At 43.4% G+C, this 19,180-nt stretch overlaps 1 protein-coding gene across 3 annotated transcripts in view; it reads right to left on the bottom strand.

The window, feature by feature from the left end:
• The window catches only part of C2CD3 (C2 domain containing 3 centriole elongation regulator), a 130,831-nt gene that overhangs the window by 49,285 nt on the left and 62,366 nt on the right, over positions 1-19,180 (bottom strand). For 2 of the 3 annotated variants that reach the window (XM_012934930.2, XM_055141934.1), the window contains 4 exons: positions 17,618-17,707; positions 16,086-16,688; positions 14,068-14,400; positions 634-772 (listed from right to left, as the gene is read on the bottom strand). In XM_012934930.2, coding sequence (XP_012790384.2) covers positions 634-772; positions 14,068-14,400; positions 16,086-16,688; positions 17,618-17,707 — 1,165 coding nt within the window. The remainder of the gene's footprint in view (positions 1-633; positions 773-14,067; positions 14,401-16,085; positions 16,689-17,617; positions 17,708-19,180) is intronic. The other variant, XM_055141933.1, reaches the window with a different exon arrangement.

The raw sequence follows: 19,180 nt of genomic DNA, 5'->3' as shown, positions 1-19,180 counted from the left end.
AAGAAGATTCTCCCTGAACATCCAGATGGCCCTAAATAAGCTTTCTCAGCAACACCAGGATAATTTTCACTTCTATTATAGCACCTTTACAAAAAATTTTTTTGTTTATTTTTAGTTTTTGGCTTTTTGGGTCCCACTCAGCGATGTTCCTTGGTTACTTCTGGCTCTGCATTCAGGAATTACTCCTGGTGCATGGGGGACCATATGGGATGCCAGGGATCAAACTCACATCGGTCATGTGCAAGGTGAACACCCTACCAGCTGTACTGTCATTCTAACCCTGCAGTTGTCACATTTTATTGCAATTTTTCATGTTTTCCTCAGAAAAAGCATAAAGTCCTCAATATCTACAACACATTAATAGTCTTCAACTTGAGTGCTTAGAACAGAGCTGAGCACAAAGAACGTCTTCACTGAGTAAGTTTTGAGTTATACTGAGTTAAAAGACCAGAGCAAAAGTTTTAAGCCACTGCTTAACATGAATTTATAAGCACTAGGATTAAATAGCTGCATTTTAGGAGAAGTTATTTTTCAGGTCTGCTTAAAATTGTGCCTGCTATATTTCTTGCTTCGAGTTCGCTTCTTGAAATAAATGAGACATTCTAGAAGACAGAAAAGTCATAAAATACAAACCTCGACTGCTGTTGAAAATTCCAAATGGGAGAATCAGTGTTTTCAACCACGTGGGTGTAGACAGGTGATGGCTCCTCAGCTGTCACAAAGGACACACGGCAACTGGGCACTGATACTTTCCGCTTGGTCAAGGGGCTCCCTGAAACAGAACAGAGAGAACTAACTGTGCTTAGGATACCTCCAAATGATGTTCTGGCAGATCCCATAATGCAGATATATGCAGAATGATTACTAGCTTTCTTTGGGTCTCTGACCCTAACTTTGGGTCTTTGCTTAAGCTATTTCCTGTATCAAAAATTATTCCAGTATCTTTTTTTCCAAAGCTCAATATTCAATTCATAAATACCCCTTGGTGAGAAATGACTTCTCCCATCTCCTGGTATGTTGTGGAAGGATGGAGAGTACCAGATTGACAGGCAAGAGACAACTACAGAGTCCAGGACTTAAGGAGAATCAGATGGCCAATCATCAGCTCTGTTGTACATTCCCTGGGACCTGAAGCAAGAACTTCCTAGGTGACAGCTTCCTTCAGTAGGGCATATGACACTTGCACCTCCTAAGATGCGGATTAAAACAACAGTAGGCAACGTATGTCAATTAACAATTAAAACTGCAGGAAGTGACATGTAAAATGAAGATGAATGCCATACGGTCTACCAAGATAAACAAGTATGTATGCTGTTCAGCAAAAATTAAGGAGCATAAACATTTAGTCCTGGAATCAGAGAGATAGTACAGGAGGTAAATTACTTGTGTTGCATGTGCTGGCCCTGGTTCAATCTCTGGTCACCACATATGGTCTCCTGAGCACCACCAGGAGAGCAACCTGAGCACAAAGCCAGGAGCAGGCCCTGAGCACAATCAGGTCAGTTCCAAAACCTTTAGGTGTGGCCCATTCCTCCTTCCCTACTTCCCAGAAGAGAAAGCTTAGTTTCTTAGTTATACTTGTACCATCCGACAGCACAGGGAGTCTGGTGCAAAGAGCCAATTCTACTGCTGTCTATGACTGATGGTCAATAGACAAGTTTATTCAGGGCAAACCAAAGGAATGCAGTGCATGCAGAATGAGGACTTTTGGTACGGGGAGGCAAAAGGAAGAGTAATGAAAAGGAGAACTAATGGTTATGTGGGCTATGTGCAGTTTTGGGGGGAATACGCACTCAGGTCTCTAAGCTTTCTAAACAAAGATTTTATTTCAAAGGCAACCCACATCCTCAAGTCTGGTGAATGGTAAATTATTAATCTATTATTAATCTGTACTATTCTCTGGGAAACATTAGGTCCCCGGGTCTCAGTCCTTTGCCAGTATTTGATCTCATATTGGAAGCTTTTGCCTCTAGGATCCCCTGGAGCTTTCTGACAGGTTACCCTGCCCGGATGACTTGGGGAGTTGAGGGGGGGTGGCTGCGCCAGCAGGAACTCCAGCACTGCTAACCGATTCCAAGAGCTCAGTGCTCATATGTGACTAGTGGTTGTTACATTGCACAGTGAAGATACAGGACATTTTCATCAGAGTACAAAGGGTTTTTGGATAGTGCTGAACTCTAGATAGAGATTATATGTAATATAGACTAGTTCTGCATTCTCTTTAGATCCCATTCATGTAATGCTGTAAGTAATAGGATTATAGGTGAAGGAAAGAGAAGAAAATGGTACGTTTTAGGAATGATTTATATGATCCTTTGAGTAGAGGTTCCCAAACTTATTTCATCTATGACCCCCTATACAGAAAAAAAAAATTGTCTCCTCCTTTTTCTTTTTTCTTTTTTTTTTTGGTTTGGGCAGTTGCAGCAGTGCTCAGGGCTCACTCCTGGGGGAGTCAGGGGACCACACTAAGTGCAAGGGATTGAATAGGAGCTGAGAGAATGCAAGGCAAGTGCCTTAACACTACAACTGCCTCTAGTCCCGAAATCTACCTTCTTTAAGGGAACAAAGAGAAATCAAGCACACCCACATCTGCACTGAAGCCATTATGTCCCTTCCCCAGATGTTCAGCTTGCCTCCTGGGAGTTGGCGGGAGTGGGGGATGGGGGGCACAAAATCCCATACTTTGGGCAATATTGATAAACAGAAACAAATTCCAAATGTAGATTCTAATTATTTACTTTCTATCTGTGTAGTGTCAGGTTCCTCCGAGCCTTACAGCCACTTCTCCTGGTAAGTAAAGAAGGTCTTGCCCTGAGCCTCTGTGTCACTCAGTGACCTTTTTCCCCAAAGACAGTCTACCTCCATGCATGGCAGTTTAGAATAATCTGTGTCTTTGTTGCCATCACTAAACGGTGAGTTCCTTGAGCACAGAGCAAACATTTGGAGACTCTCCTGTGGCTACCAGGGGCAGTGAAGAGTTTAGCAGAGGCTTCCTAGGTGCACCGTGGATGTACTATGACATCCGGGTCCTTCACTTTGGCTCTCGGGGCAGCAGTTTCTCCTAAGTATATAGTCCCAAGTTACTTCTCAACAAAGTTCTAGGACTCTCTGGGTTTCACGTGTGGCACTTCATTGTTCCTTAGCACCGTGGGCAGTAGCCACTGAGCACTGACAAATGTGGGGTTCCCCCACCCATGGTACTGCTCAGACCTCTCTCTCGTATCACTCTTCCTCCTGACCATCCAGTTGGAGGTTGGTTATTTTTTAAGTTATTTGCTAAAGTCCTTGACACCAAACTATTATTATGACACTGGAAGAAAACTGTTCCTCTCTCAGTGCGGAACAGAAACACTCCAGCCAAACAGGCAGGTGACAAAGAAATCTGCTTGGGAGAGCAGGTCTATCAGGTTTCTCTGCTCGGCCCAGGATGGAAAGTCAGTTGGGCCTGCTTACACTTCTGGAAAAGGTCAAGTTCGGAAACACTTTGGGAGACAGGTGGGAAGAAAGCCACCAGACCTCCCATGGGGTTGGGGCACATGCTGAGAGCACTTAAGAAAATAAGAGGCGAATCAGCTTTAAGGTTTTATTGTGTTTTCATGAAATTTTCTATGTTTTACAAGTAGAGCAGGGAAGGCACTTGCCTTACACCAGCCAATCTTTGTTTGATCCTGGCCCTGAGATCCCCTGAGCACTGCCAGGAGTCAACACCTGAGTGCAGAGCCAAGAGTAAGTCTTGAGCACTGCCAAGGGCGGTTCTAAAACCTAAAAAATCAAAATAAACAAAAATAACAACCTCTTGGGTAGGGGAGATAGCTCAAAGGGATGAAGTTCATGCTTTGTATGGAGGAATCCCAGATTTGATCCCTAGCATTACAGGGGCCCCCAGGCACAACTGGAGGGATGTCTTCAAAACAAAATGAAACAGAACCAACTGGAAACAACCTCTCATATTTAGACAATGCTTTATAGCAACAAGCTGTTTTCTAACACTTGAACTTGTGCAGATACCACCTTGGGCCTGCTTACATTACAAGGATCTCTATCTTCATAAGTAACAAAACGGAGGAAGAGAGAAGTAAAGTGAGATGCTCATAGAATGTTTGGTGTCTGGCGTTCTAACACTGTGATCATCCTGGACGCCTTAGGTGTCCACAATTCTGTTTTTTTTTCTTCACTGTAATCATTTAAGTTAATGGTCATACTAAGAGTTCCCTTTCAATAAACGCCCAATTTCATAGTTAATAAAAACTTAGTCCAGTTACATTAAGCTAAATTCACTGCCTCTCTATGTCAGAGGCATGGATGAGTCAGATTTTCTGGCTCCTGATCTGGGGAGATGAACACAGTCAGATAATTATAACACTGTAAGAAGAAAGACTACACCGAAAGCACAGAGGGCTGTGGGAATGGAGAGGGAGCTACTAATCCTTGCCAGGATAGGTTAAAGACGGCTGCCAAGGCCTCAAGATCCCCAAAATAATTTTCATTTTGTACTGGTTCTAATTTATGTAATCACCTCAAATCACTGAAAACTGTTTCTCAGCTGACTCATTTACAAAACAGGACACCTGCCCTGTCAGTCTAAGTATATAAATCACGAAAATGCTGACACTGATTTTTCTGTTTGTTTGTTTGTTTTGGGGTCATACCTGGCGGTGCTCAGGACTTACTCCTGGCTCTGCACTTAGGGATCAATCCAGCATCCCTAGGGGACCATATGTGATGCTGGGGATCAATTTCCGGTTGGATGCATGCAAGGCAACTGCCTTACCTACTGGACTACCACTCTGGCACTGATGCTGATTTTAATTGATTTAAGTTATTTTTATTTTTTGCCTTTTTGGGTCACACCGGCAATGCACAGGGGTTACTCCTGGTGGTGCTTGAGGGGACTATATGGGATGTTGGGGATTGAACCTGCGTGGGCCGTGTGCAAGGTAAACGCCCTACCCGAAGCAGCTTGATGCTGATTTTTTTTTTTTTTTTTTTTTTGCTTTTTGGGTCACACCTGGCGATGCACAGGGGTTACTCCTGGCTCTGCACTCAGGAATTACCCCTGGCCGTGCTCAGGGGACCATATGGGATGCTGGGACTTGAACCCGGGTCGGCCGAGTGCAAGGCAAACGCCCTACCCGCTGTGCTATCTCTCCAGCCCCCCTTGATGCTGATTTTTAAGGAAAGATTCTCCAGAACCTTTTCTGAAAATAGTATCTAGGGTATTCAGGGAGTTTTGTTTTTCTCAAATCAGGCCTGCTGTGGCAACCGTGGTGTCCTGGGATTAAGTTTGCTGGGGGCAAAGTTCAGAGTTCAGAGCTGTTTGTGAACCATCAGCATGAAGGACTGCTGGTTTCCTTCCTTGAGGAAGAGGCTTCAGGCCCAGGATATGGCTCAATGGCCTTGCAGATATCACTTATGTATGAGGACCTGGGTTTGGTCCTCAACACTCCTGTCCCACCAAAAGAGGCTTCCAACAAACGAGAGAGACAGACAGATTGAGAATACCATTGAATGCAGGATGAAAATCAAGTGGATATTAAGAGAGTATCTCCTTTCATAAGTGCTGACAAACTGTAACTGATGCACAGGCCCACACACGCTGCCCATTGCTATGTCTTAGATTCTGAGCACTGTAGAGGATCTCAGAGGCGAGCTTGTTGGACATCACACTAAGAAAAAAAAGGGAACGATGGGTGTATGGTGCCGCCACAGATCAACCTGTAGCTGCGGGGTGAGTGCATCAGCAGCCTGATGGTGCCTTCAGGCTTCCTAATACCCCAAAATTGATGCTATGCCTTTGGCTGGACCCAACAACTTGGGACCAAGTTTCCTGAGAAGTTAAATGGCCCAAAGTTAGGTATGTGGGAGAGTCATGCCCATAAACCACCTCCGGCTCAGCTATACAAGCTCGGTTATCAGCCTTGCTTCAGAGACCCATAAATAAATCTTGAAAGAGACCAAAAGCAGGCCATTAAAGCGCACTAAAGGCCATGTTTCAGAGACTCACAAATGAATATTGGAAGAGAGTAGCATGCTATAGAGATGCCTCCGGACCCCAAATATTTAAAAACATTTAGAATTCCAGAAGCATGTGACTGCTTTTGCAGCTGCACAATATCTCATACTATTCATAACAAGCAATACAAAATAAATTACTTAGCATCTGCCTATGGGGCAGGCTTGGGTAGTGGTGGGAAAATTAGAAATAATGGTGGTGGAAAGGTGTAATGGTGGCAGGGTTGGTGCTGAAATGTTGAATGTAAAAAATGTACTGTGAACAACTTTATGAAATTTAAAAAATTAAAAAATAAGTATTGTGGAGTTCATGTCTACTTCAGTTGGTTTAATCAGTGGCTGAATAGATAGCATTACATGCGGCCGACCCAGGTTCGATCCTTCTGCCCCTTTCGGAGAGCCTGGCAAGCTACCGAGAGTATCTCGCCTGCATGGCAGAGCCTGGCAAGCTTCCCGTGGCGTATTCGATATGCCAAAAACAGTAACAAGTCTCACAATGGTGATGTTTCGGGTGCCCGCTTGAGCAAATCCATGAGCAATGGGATGACAGTGACAGTGATTCCTACATTTAAAAAAAGAAAAGAAAAAGAGAACAAGGTTTGCCCAGAGTTATAAAGCAAGATAACGGCTCTGTTGGGGCCAGAACCCAGTCTTGATTCCCAACTGAGATAGATGACGGGCAGGCCCCACCTCACTGCCAACTGACACAGCAATGTCTCAGGATGAGAGGGGAATGACTACATGAGCCCATCACTGCAAGGTGGGAATCAGAAGACAAGAGCTTCTGAAAGTCAGCTGTGCATCCTGGTGTTTTCTCTGAGCTGTGTCAACAGAAAGAGGAGAGGTGACAAGTGATTCACAGATGTCTCACTCATACCAAGGATATAGCTATTAAGTATCATACTCACAAACAAGAGGACATTTGCTTAGCTACTTCTGAAGCTCAAGGTGCAAGAGTAACAACACAGAGTCCCCAGGGAACAGCCCAGGGTTGGAGACACATTCACAGCCATTTCAGTACAGAGTAGCAAATGATGTGAAGGGGGAAAACTGTTGGGGTGGGGAAGGTGGGGGGGCGAAATCTGGAGGGACAGAGAAAGGCTTTTCTCTAAGAGGGATTGTCTGGAGGCGTCAATGTACTGCTCTCATTTTAGTCTACTCTAAGGATGAGGACAAAGTTTGCTAGATTAGAAAGGAAAAGGAAAAGGAAAAGGCATCTGGACAAATGTTGACAGCATGGCAAAACGGTGGAAGGATGAAGGTGAATAAGTCATTGGCAAAAAAGTGTGAAATGGTCAGTGATGACGAAGGAAATGATGAGATCTGTAAGTACTTCTCTGCTACTGAGACTGCAGCAAAGTATCTTATACGTGGAGACACAAGGTCCTATTTGTCAGTCTGCCATATGATCTCTGGCAGAATGAAAAAGACACTGGAGGCAGTGAGCACTGTGAGTGCTATTCTGTTTGTCTAAGCTTCGAGGCCAAAATGAGCAAGAAGGCAGTGAAAAGAGAGTGACAGGCACTTTAAATAAAGGGCTGCAATTCTGTACTCTAAACTGGACACAGTGGGAACTCATTAAGTATTTACTAAATCTGTGACTTACTCTAAATTTGCCATAAGTAACCCTTAATCTGTGACTTATTCTAAATTTGCCATAAGTAACTTTCCTGAGAGGTACAGAAAGAAATAAAAGGAGGGAGGAAATACAAGAAGAGAGCAAGGTTGCTTTTGGTTGTTTGGGCCACACCTGGCGGTGCTCAGGGATTACTCCTGGCAATGTTCAGGGAACTGTACACATCTATCTCTACCTTGCCTGATGGAAGAGAAGGCTTTTGAGCAAAGCCTCCTATTTATCCATTTCAATTAATACTTGGTGAAAAAAAGTACTGCTTATTATTAGCTAGACATAGTTTTAGTGTTGGGGACTTAGCGGTAAACAAAACACGACAAAATCCCTGTCCTGGTTAGACTTGTTTTTTTTCCTCCTAGGAAAGACAGGAAACATTGTTAAAATATACTGAACTTCAGGAAGGTGGCTAAAGTAAGTTTCACTGAGGCAAAGTGATGTCAGTCCAGTCCAATGAGACAAACATTCCAATCAGAAGAGAATCTGATCCAATGGTCCTGAGGCAGGAGTCGACTGACACATATTCCAGACAAAGCTAACAATGTGAGTGTGGTTGGAACAGAGTGGAGGGGACGGGCAGGGTATCAGGTGGGGTTGGAGGCTTGTCATTGGTTATGGCAGGAAGAGAAGAATCATTACTGTCCTTCCATGGTCACTCTGAAACCTCATCAACTAGTTCTAGTCGAGTTCATGCTACTGCTCCCTAATTTTCCTTTTTGGGGGTGGTGGGTTGTGCTAGAGATTGGACTCAGACCTCACACACATGTTCTACCACTGGGATACAGCTCTGGTCTTTCTTAAGAAAATGATTATTGGGTTGGAGTGATTGTACAGCAGGTTGCTTTGCAAGTGCCAATAAGGCACTTGCTTTGCATGCTGCCAACCTGGGTTCAATTCCCAGCATCCCATATGCTTGCTTGCTCCCCAGAGCCCATCAGGAGTAATCCCTGAGCACTGCTAGGCATGGCACCAAAACAAACAAAAATAAAGATTATTTAATTGAAGTCTACTATACTAGTTCCAATGTTTTAGGCATACTGTGTTACTGTTCCCTCACCACTTTTCTTAGTTATCTCTTCATAACTGCTTCTATCTTCTTTGCCATCACCATGGACTCCAAGGAGCACTGATGCCTATCACGATCTCTGATGCTTCCTCCAAGCTAACCCACATGAAGTTCCTACTTTAGTAGGCTGTTCATAAGTAAAAAAAACACCTAGACTTTCTCACATTTTAGATATCCTATTCAATCTAGAAAGTTCTAGTAAATCTCTCTCTTTTTTTTTTAATGTAGGAGTTCTGCTATTAAGTTCTAGTAAATTTCAAAAACACATGATTTCTGTTTTTAAACTCTAAACACTACATAATGTATTATCCTTTTAGTCCTTAGAACATGTAGTTAGTTATTAATCTCTATTAATATTAACTGGGTTATATTAATCTTCTTAACTGGGTTATCAGCTCTTGGGAGACAGAAACTATGTGTGATTTGCTCCTCACTCTGGCATGAGCATGGAACAGATCTGTGAGTTGGCAGTACTTGATGAATTCAACTACCATTCTTGCAACGTAAGCACAGGACTGGCTATGTAAGGCATACCCACTTGGGCTCTGCTGACAGGTAAACAGTGCAGAAAGCACTAAATGGCAAGTACAACTAGATGGGTCTAAGGGGGAAGATAGAAAAAGAAAACAGGTTCCAGATTTAAACACAGTTCGATTAGGGAGACATCTCAAAGGGCTGAAGGACTGAGTTCGATCCCTGGCATTGCACTGCCCCCTGAGCATCACTGGGGTGGCACTGGGGTGGCATCCAGCACCACCATGCCCAAGCACTAACTATATCCCTTGGAACAGTTGGGTCAAATATTGCCAAGGACCTTAGGACCTCTGAGCACTGCTTGGGAGGCCAACTCCCACCAAAACCAGGCAGAGCTGGACTCAAATTCTGACACTGTAGAACTGATTAACCATTTATTTATTTATTTATTTATTTTGGGGAGGGGCTGGGAGAAGCATACTCAGTGGTGCTCAGGGCTAATTCCAGGCTTTGTGCTATGGAATCATACCTAGCGGGACTCTGGGAACCACATGTGGTGCCTGTAATCAAATCCGTGTGGGAAGCATGCAAGGCCAGTGCCTTATCTGCTGCACTATTGTTCTGGCCCTGACTATTTAAATAAGGTCGTTTAGCGTTATTTTGATCTTTGATATTCTAACCTGTAAATGGGTATGTAATCTTTTCATACCATAAGTGCACTTGTGGCAGTGTTAATAAATGAGGTAATGAATGTACAAAAATGAGTATAGAATTTGGCACAAGATGATGCTCAAGAATTTGCTGTCAAATTACCTTGACAAGCCATTTAAAAAAAAAATGCAACCTAGTATCTAATTATAACATTACTAGTATGTTTTTCTATTACCCGGGTATGATCCTCGGTATCCCATATGGACCCTAAACACTTAGATGAGTGATCCCTGAGTGCAGACCCAGGAGTAAACTCTGAGCATTGCCAGGTATGACCCAAAAAGTAAAACAAAACAAAACAAAACAAACCCCCCCCAAAAAAAAAAACGGGGGAGGGTATATTTTACTTTCAACACAGTAATAAACAAAGACAAATTTTGCAAATAAGACTTTTTTAAGTCTTTTCTTGTATCTTTTCATACATATTCTTTTAAAAACATTTAGTTTTAAATAAACAAACTGTTCAAAGTAGGTTGCTGTGGTAGGGTAATAAAGAACTAAAAACATGATGCTACATTGGCATATGACTACATTGACTCATATGGGAGCATGGTACCTGTGATATAGTTAAACATGAATATGCTTGAGGAAGACTTTGTCCTGAGATAAACTGCTTCAAAGTCTGTTTTAAGGTCTCTGATGTGCACAGGTAATGAGAATGAGAACCCCAGAGGTCATTATGAAAGTTTATAATTCCCCGGAGTAATGTCTCGTTGGTAAGCGTATGGGGAGAAGGAATGAAAGATGAAGCAATAGTTACTGTATGAGCTTTGTTTTGTTCCTAAGTGACAAGGATGTACAACATGAACCCAGAGAGGGCAGTGCTAAGATAACTGGCACCAAGTAGGGAGGACACAATCCAAGTTACTGACTGCAAGTGGACTCATTAATCTACAGTTGTTTGGTTCTCAAAGCCATCACACATCTTGGAACTACCAATGCAATCTCAATCTCTCTCTCTCTCTCTCTCTCTCTCTCTCTCTCTCTCTCTCTCTCTCTCTCCTTTCTCTCCTCCCTCCTCTACCCTCTCTCTCTTTCTCTCTCAAAATAGTTGAATACATGCCTATCTCATGTATGCTCCAAAAAGACACTGATATTTTTGGTTCTGGATCTATACCCTTCAGTACTCAGGGGGAACTCTTGCTCTGTGCTCAGGGGTTGCTCCTGGGGATGCTTGGGGAATCCTGTGGTACCAGAGAAGAAATCTGGTGTACTAGTCATCTTGCTTGCAAAGCATGCACTCAGCCTTTTGAACTGTCTCTCTAGCCAAAGGCATTGTTTTGTTTCTTTTTTTCTTTTCTTTTTTGAGTTGGGCTGGAGCGATTAACACAGTGGTAGGGCATTTACTTTCCACGCAGCTGACCCATGTTCGATTCCTCTGCCCCTCTCAGAGAGCCCGGCAAACTACTGAGAGTATCGAGCCCGCACGGCAGAGCCTGGCAAGCTACCCGTGGCGTATTCGATATGCCAAAAACAATAACAAGTCTCACAATGAGAGACGTTACTGGTGCCCGCTCGAACAAATCGATGAGCAACGGGATGATTACGACTACGATGAGGACGACGACGACGATGACGACGACTACTACTACTACTACTACCACTACCACTACCACTACCACTACCACTACTACTTTTTTGGGGTCACACAAAGCGATGCTCAGGGATTACTCCTGGCTCTGTACTCAGGAATTACTCCTGGCAGTGCTCGGGGGACCATATGGGATGCCGGGGATTGAAACTGGGTCAGCTCACCCAAGGACAGTAGATACAAGGGCCAGGGGGATTTCCTCATAGCTGGAAGACTGCTTCATGAGCAGAGGGGAGAAGGCAGATGGAATAGAGAAGGGATCACTGAGAAAATGATGGCTGGAGGAACCAGTTGGGATGGGAGATGCATGCCGAAAGTAGATAATGGACCAAACATGATGACCTCTCAGTGTCTGTGTTGCAAGCCATAATGCCCAAAAGTAGAGAGAGAGTATGGGGAATATTGTCTGCCATAGAGGCAGGGGGAGGGCGGGAAAGGGGGGGTATATCCGGGATATTTGTGGTGGGGAATGTGCACTGGTAGAGGGATGGGTGTTTGATCATTGTTAGATTGTAACCCAAACATGAAAACTTGAAAAAAAAAAAAGGAAACTGGGTCAGCTATATACCAGACAAATGCCCTACCCGCTGTACTATGGCTATGGCCCCTAAGGACACTGTTGTTGTTGTTTTTAAATCTATTTCCTTCATTGCTTTCCCTCAACACTAAGGACAGTACGTAAAAATAGCAAACACTACATAATTTTTGTTGTTGATTTATTTAAGGTCTTTACTCTTAAATAGATCAGATCTAGTGAAAAAGAAAAGAAAAATTTCAGTACTATGTGATATATAACATGATAAAGAAAGCAAAAAAAGCTCAGAGAGTAAACAGGTGGGAATTTTTTGTGTCAGAGAAACTGGTAAATGATGCTTGACCTGAATCTTTTTTTTGTTTGTTTTGGTTTGGTTTTTGAGTCATATCCAGCTGTACTCAGGATTGATTCCTGGTGAACTCAGGAGACCATTTGGGCGCCGGAGATTGAACCTGGGTTGGCCCTGTGCCAGGCAATCACCTTACCTGATGTACTATCTCTCCAGCTCTGACAAAGAACATTTGAAGGGAGATTGAAGGTAGATGAAAAGTAGGGATCTTTGTGCCATGGATTCTCTATGTCTATCTGGCTATCTGGTAAAGCCTATGGGCTGTCCTTTCAACAAAACTTCCCAAAAAGTGTTTCATATATAATACGGAGGCAAATAAAGTTATATCGATAATAATAGTCAAAACATTAAAAACTGACTTCGGGGCCGGAGCAATAGCATAGCGGGTAGGCTTTTGTGATCAGGTTCGATTCCTAGCATCCCATATAGCCCCCTGAGCACTTCCAAGAGTAATTCCTGAGTGCAGAGCCAGGAATAACACCCTGAGCATCACTGGGTATGACCCAAAAAACCAAAAGTAAATAAATAAACCAGTAAATTAAAAAAAAAAAACCCAAAAATAAAACAAAACAAAACAAAAAAACCAAAAAATCCCCATGACGTCAGTTCTTAATAAATGAACACACCCAACTCTAGGTTAATAACTACTATAATTCTGAAGTGATGACTTGTAAGATCACTGGTGATAGTATAGGGTATCTGTGGTGATCATAACATGATAGGAAAATACCTGTGATTTCTACAACACAGGTACTGTCAATATTGCCAAGGAGTATTACTTCACTGACAGATGGAAGAAATGTTATATTTTAGTACAGGATAATAAAGATGCAATTGTTTTCCTATTCCAATTCACTAACCCTGACTGTTTTTGGGGGGCCGGGGGAGAGTGAGGCACATCCACTGGTGTTTAGTGCTCCATGCGGTACCAGGGATCAAATCCAGGCTTTCCGCATGCACAGCCATACTCAGCCAGGGAAGCTATCGCTCTGGCCTGACTTTTATCCTTAGGCTTCTTGCTGGATTATGGATCTAGTGTTCAGAACTCTTAACTTGAGGTGCATCATGAATAGAGATGAGTGGGTACAAATATCGAGGGAGGGAACAGATTTAAGAGAAAAAACAAAGTAACAGATCAGAGGATATGATGGTGGGTAAAGAGAAGAGGTATCTCAACTGATTCAGATTCTCAACTAGGAAATTTGATATGCAAAAATCTGAGTAACTAACAAGGTCCAGTTAAGTCCAGGAAGCTTTTCGTGTTGCTTAAACGTTTGGAGTTACGAGAAAGGAGAGAGGGCTGGATCGACAGTACAGTAGGTAGGGCGTTTGCCTTGCATTCGGCTGACCCAGGTTCGATTCCCAGCATCCCGTAGGGTTCCCTGAGCACCAACAGGAGTAATTCCTGAGTGCAGAGCCAGGAGTAACCCCTGTGCATTGCCGGGTGTGACCCAAAAAGCCAAAAAGAAAAAAAAAAGAGAATTATTAAGATAATTGTTTTGGGGCTAGGGCGATAGCTCAAGGGCTGACGAACATGCCTGCTCAGCAGAGGCCCTGAATTCAACCTCCTCGCACGGCATGGGAACCTCCTCTTACATAAGAACACGTAAACACTAACTAGCTCTTACGAGTTCTATGATTTGAAGACTTGTGAAGAGAGGCTATGTGTGTCCTGGATAAGTGTGCGGAGTATACGTACCTTTCAGGCTCAGGTGCATGGCTCTTTCTACCAGGATACTGACTGTGAAAGTCTCCTTCAGCTTGGCAGGCTCCTCCGGGTCGACTTCTGTGGCGTTGCTGTTGCTGGGGACCTGGATGGAGGCAGAGGACTTCGGGAGCTCCCGTGGTGGAGAGAGCTGGATTTCGGTGCTCGTCCGCGGGAGCTGCTCAGACTCACTGTGGCTGCTGCAGTCCATGGAGTCCCCCTCAGGAACGGGGCCCAAGTGTGGGGCCTGAGAGGAAAGAACCACATGAACGCGCACAGCAGCTCCTGAGAGGTTAGAAGCGTTTCGTCCAAACAGAGGATACACACCTGCAAGAGGATGGAGAAGAGTAAGTGGGGCGCGGGAGCCAAGAACACTCCCCACTCCCTCGTCTCAGGGCTGCTGAGGTGCTCTCGGAACTCCCTCCTCTGGCAGGACAAAAGGCCTCAATATGCCAACTCACAAAAGAAACTGTCAAGTGAGTATGCGATGTGAGGATTTTTCCCACACGCTCACCATACATACTATCTAATAATGGAACTAGTGAGAACTCGGGTTGGAAAACAGTCAGAACCCTGGTTCTCGTTATTTTAATTTTTTTTTAAGTTTCTCTTTCTCCCTCCCTTAGGCCTTTTTCTTATTTTATTTTATTTTTTTGTTATTATTGTGTCACACCCAGCGATGCTCAGGAATTACTCCTGGTTCTGCACTCAGTAATCACTCCTGGTGGTGCTTGGGGAGCCATAGAGGAAGCCAGGGACCGAACCTGGATCGCTCACATGCAAGCCAAATGCCCTATCTGCTGTATTATCGCTCTGGCCCCTTGGCTCACTATTTTTAAAGCAAAAGGCAAATGTCTACTAGGACAGAGCTGTTATGGAAAGGAATAGAGGCTGAGGGCCAATTTGTAAACTCTGAAAATATTTAATGAAATTAGGAGTGATCTATTTTCTCTTCCATATGTTCTACAAACCCTTTCAGAGAAACTTCTCTGGCAATAACCTTGAATACCACTTGCGAGGGAAGCAGGAGGTGGTGGCTGGAGGAAAGAAAATCGTATTTGCTGAGTGTTTTTCCTGTGCTAGTATCTCAGAGGGTTAAATAACCTGCTAATGTTACTTGTTCAATAAAGGGCAGATTTAAACCTAGGCATCTGGGAGCTTTACACCATGCTTGACATTAAAATGGGATCTGATAAAGAAAGCACTCATTATTATTTTAGAATTTCTAGGTTTACTTAATTAGACTTAATTTGATTCAGGAAAATGGGACCAAAAGATTTGCAAATGGAGGTATGAGAGACCCTTCCCTGACCTTTTCTAGTTTGGGTAGACTGTTTTCTTCTCGATGCAATGTATAAAATACTGTGCTTATCATAGCAGAAAGTAAGGAAAAGGCATAGGAGGGAAGACACCGAAACCAACAAAACTGCATCTCTGTTTAGAAAACTTAACTCTATTTGCAAAGATGGGAGGGAGAGTGACTGGACAGACTGTGTCATGTGACAAGCTGTCAAAGGTCTCACATTTGTAAAAGGCCCTGTTATAAGAGGAAACAAAGCTTAGAAGTGGAGGATGTGGAGAGGTCTGAGGGAAATGGATGATCAAAATATTTCAATGCAATAAAAAAATCTGTTTGAGTTGATCCTTAAAACCACATTGTATCCCAGACTTCCATTCTTCTCAGAGTGAAGTTAAAAGTCAGTTTTATGAACTATATAGTTGAGGGTCAGAGAGATGGAAAGGAGGTGAGGTGCCTGCGTTACTTCCTGGGCTAGATCTTATCTGTGCCGATCCCAGCCAGGTACACTGCTACCGGGTAAAGTACTTTTTGACGCACCCAAGTGACCCTTTGTATTTGAAATCTCTTTAATTACAGTGGAAAGAACATTTAATAGTTCATAACTCTGATACTTATGAGATTCCTGGAAAGGATCAAATCAAAGCTGAAGGTGGGGGGGGGTGTCTCATCTAGATGTTCAAAACAAAGAGAGAACTGGCTCCTCTTCACTTACCACTGACAGTCAGTGTCTCAGATGACCTCTCGCCAAGTCTGGCCAGGTCCACATAGGCTGAGCCAATCCAGGTGTCCGTCTGGTGGGGCCTCTCCACACTATCATTGCCATAAGCCCGCCACACTTGGACCTCTAACCGCTCCTCCCTGAAGTACCAAAGCAGAGATGGACTCCTCGTCACTTCGGCTCTTTTGGATGTCTTGAAAGTAACCATGACCAGCTTTTTGTTTGTACATTCCTTGGGCTTCTTCAGAGGGGTCCAGAAGCCATCATGATCATACAGCTTGTAGCGGAGGTAGCAGTGCGTGCTCTTATGAATGTGTGTCTGGCCAGCAAGCAACACACAATGGGTGGGCAGCCACAGCCTTGGGGTAGATATGGTGATGATGGCTGGCTCGTTCTTGTTCATCTTGGTTAGGTCCTTGAGCTTATCCTCATAGCTCCAACCCAAAAGCTCGGCAGCTTCCAGCACCCGTTCTCTGTCTCCAGGATGGGTGAAGGAGATAGAGAGCTCTAGACCACCCACAATCTTCTGCATAAGATCCAGGCTGTGAGGTAGAGTTCCGTCTTCAGGCAAAATGATAGGATACCATCCTATGATCCCTTACAGAAGGAAAAAAAAAAGTTTTAATTATTGTCTTAAAAGTAAAAAGACTGGGCTGGAGTGATAGCACTGCAGGTCGGGCAATCAGTTTGCACACGGGCGACCCAGGTTCGATTCCCAGTATCCCATAAGGTCCCCTGAGCACTGCCATGAGTAATTCCTGAGTGTAGAGTCAGGAGTAACTTCTGAGCATTGCCAGGTGTGACCAAAAAAAGATAGAAAAAAAAAGACTTACTCACTTCTTCAGATGCTGAACATAATGATCTCTGAAACTAATTCTAGAAACAGTCATAGGTTCTTTTTTTTTTTTCTTTTTGGGTCACACCCGGCGATGCATAGGGGTTACTCCTGGCTTTGCACTCAGGAGTTACTCCTGGCGGTGCTCGGGGGACCGTATGGCATGTTGGGAATTGAACCCGGGTTGGTTGTGTGCAAGGCAAATGCCCTACCTGCTCCACCCACTTACCTCATAATCTTAAGTGAGGGAAGAGAGATTAGGAAGAATGAATCTGGATTTGATTTCCAATAGTGGCATTCACTATTTGTGTGGCTTATGTAAATCACTTTAATTGCTGTGAATTAATTTTATTATTTGCCAAATGAATATACCATGATGTTGTATCTCTGCAAGGTAATGTTATCATGAGTCTCAAACAAGACCTAAGAAAATATTTTACAGTATTATTATTTTCTCCCTACAGATGAGTTATGTTTTGAGTTTGCTTTAATAGAAGAAAATAGAAATAGTTGTAAGAGAAGACTTAAAAAGCTTTTGAAAAAAACTTTTGGGGTATCTAGGAGAATTTGGAAGATCACATGAAAGGGCCCTATTTTTGTTTGCATGTCTTGCCAGGTCATCTAACAATATGATCTCTTGCAGGGAAATGAGAAAAGGTAGGATTAGAAAGTGATACCCCAGGGTCCTTACCAGATCTCTTGACTAGTAGCTCTTTTGTTGGGACTTTCACTATTCCAAGCAGATAATCTTTGAACAAATTGATACTCGTTATATTTCCGACTGTCAAATCAAGTGAAAAAAAGAAATTATTTGGTGATTTATGACCAAAAGCCTTGTGCCTACAGTATAGCTACTTAACCCTCACTAACTATATCTCAGTGGTAGAAAATACCTTAGAAATTCCCTTGCTCCAAAGTTCAAATGCCATCTAAATATATTGGGGGAGGGGGAACATCTGTCAATGTTCAGGGCTTACTCCTGGTTCTGCACTCAGGAATTATTCCTGGTGGTACTCCAGGGACCATATGGAATGCCAGAGATTGAACCTGGGTTGACTGTGTGCAAAGCAAGTGCCTGCTGTACTACCACTCCAGGCCCTATTTTTTGTTTTTGGCCATTCTGTGTTCAGGGCTGTTCCTTGGGGGAGCAGTACTTGCGGGACCACGTGACTTCAGGATTCAACCTGGGCCTAAGCACACAAACTGTTCTGGCCTCTAAATAATTTTTAATTAAATCTTCATATGGAGAGGCTGGAGTGATAGCATAGCGGGTAGGGCGTTTGCCTCAAACTCGGCCAACCGGGGTTCAAATCCCAGCATCCCCTGAGCACTGCCTGGAGTAATTCCTGAGTGCAAAGCCAGGAGTAACCCCTGTGCATCGCCGGGTATGACCCAAAAAGAAAAAAAAATCATATGTAAATGAAATTATTTTAATTTGAATAAAATTCAGGTACACTGAGGCTCAAATAAGACCTAAGAAAATATTTTACAGTATTATTATTTTTTTTCTCCCTACAGATGAGTTACGTTTCGAGTTTGCTTTAATAGAAGAAAATAGAAATAGTTGCAAGAGAAGACTTAAAATGCTTTTGAAAAAAACTTTTGGGGTATCTAGGAGAATTTGGAAGATTCTCACTTAGTGTGGTTCTGAATTTTACCAATTAGTTCCTTTATACCTTTCATCTTGATTCCCGTACTAACACCATCATATATTTTCTCTCTACATTGTTTATTATTAAAAAAAAATGGAAGGGGGCTGGAGTGATAGCACAGCGGGTAGGGCGTTTGCCTTGCACGCGGCTGACCCGGGTTCGAATCCCAGCATCCCATATGGTCCCCTGAGCACCGCCAGGGGTGATTCCTGAGTGCATGAGCCAGGAGTGACCCCTGTGCATCGCCAGGTGTGACCCAAAAAGCAAAAAAAAAAAAAAAAAAAAAAAAAAAAAAAAAAAATAAAAAAAAATGGAAGGTCAATTCTGGCAGTGGTTGGAAGGGTATGGGAACATTCTCAGAGGTAGCTGTGGGCCAGGAGTGTGGGAGAGGTGGCATGTGAAGCTGGGGATCAAACACAGGGTCTCCCTCAGGCAAGGCATCTGCCTGACCATTGAATTATATCCTCAGTCCTTTATGTTCTTCTGCGTACTCTCTTCTCAATATACTTACTTTCTGCTACACCCCTATCCCCTTCAGAAATTGCAGATTGTCCCTTTGGACCCTGCTGCGGATCGAGCATGATGGAAGAGCCCAAGGAGGC

Source organism: Sorex araneus, chromosome 6, assembly GCF_027595985.1.
Source record: "Sorex araneus isolate mSorAra2 chromosome 6, mSorAra2.pri, whole genome shotgun sequence".
NCBI lineage: Eukaryota > Metazoa > Chordata > Mammalia > Eulipotyphla > Soricidae > Sorex > Sorex araneus.
Note: the sequence above shows the minus strand (reverse complement) of the source record. Positions and strands in the feature narration are given on the sequence as shown.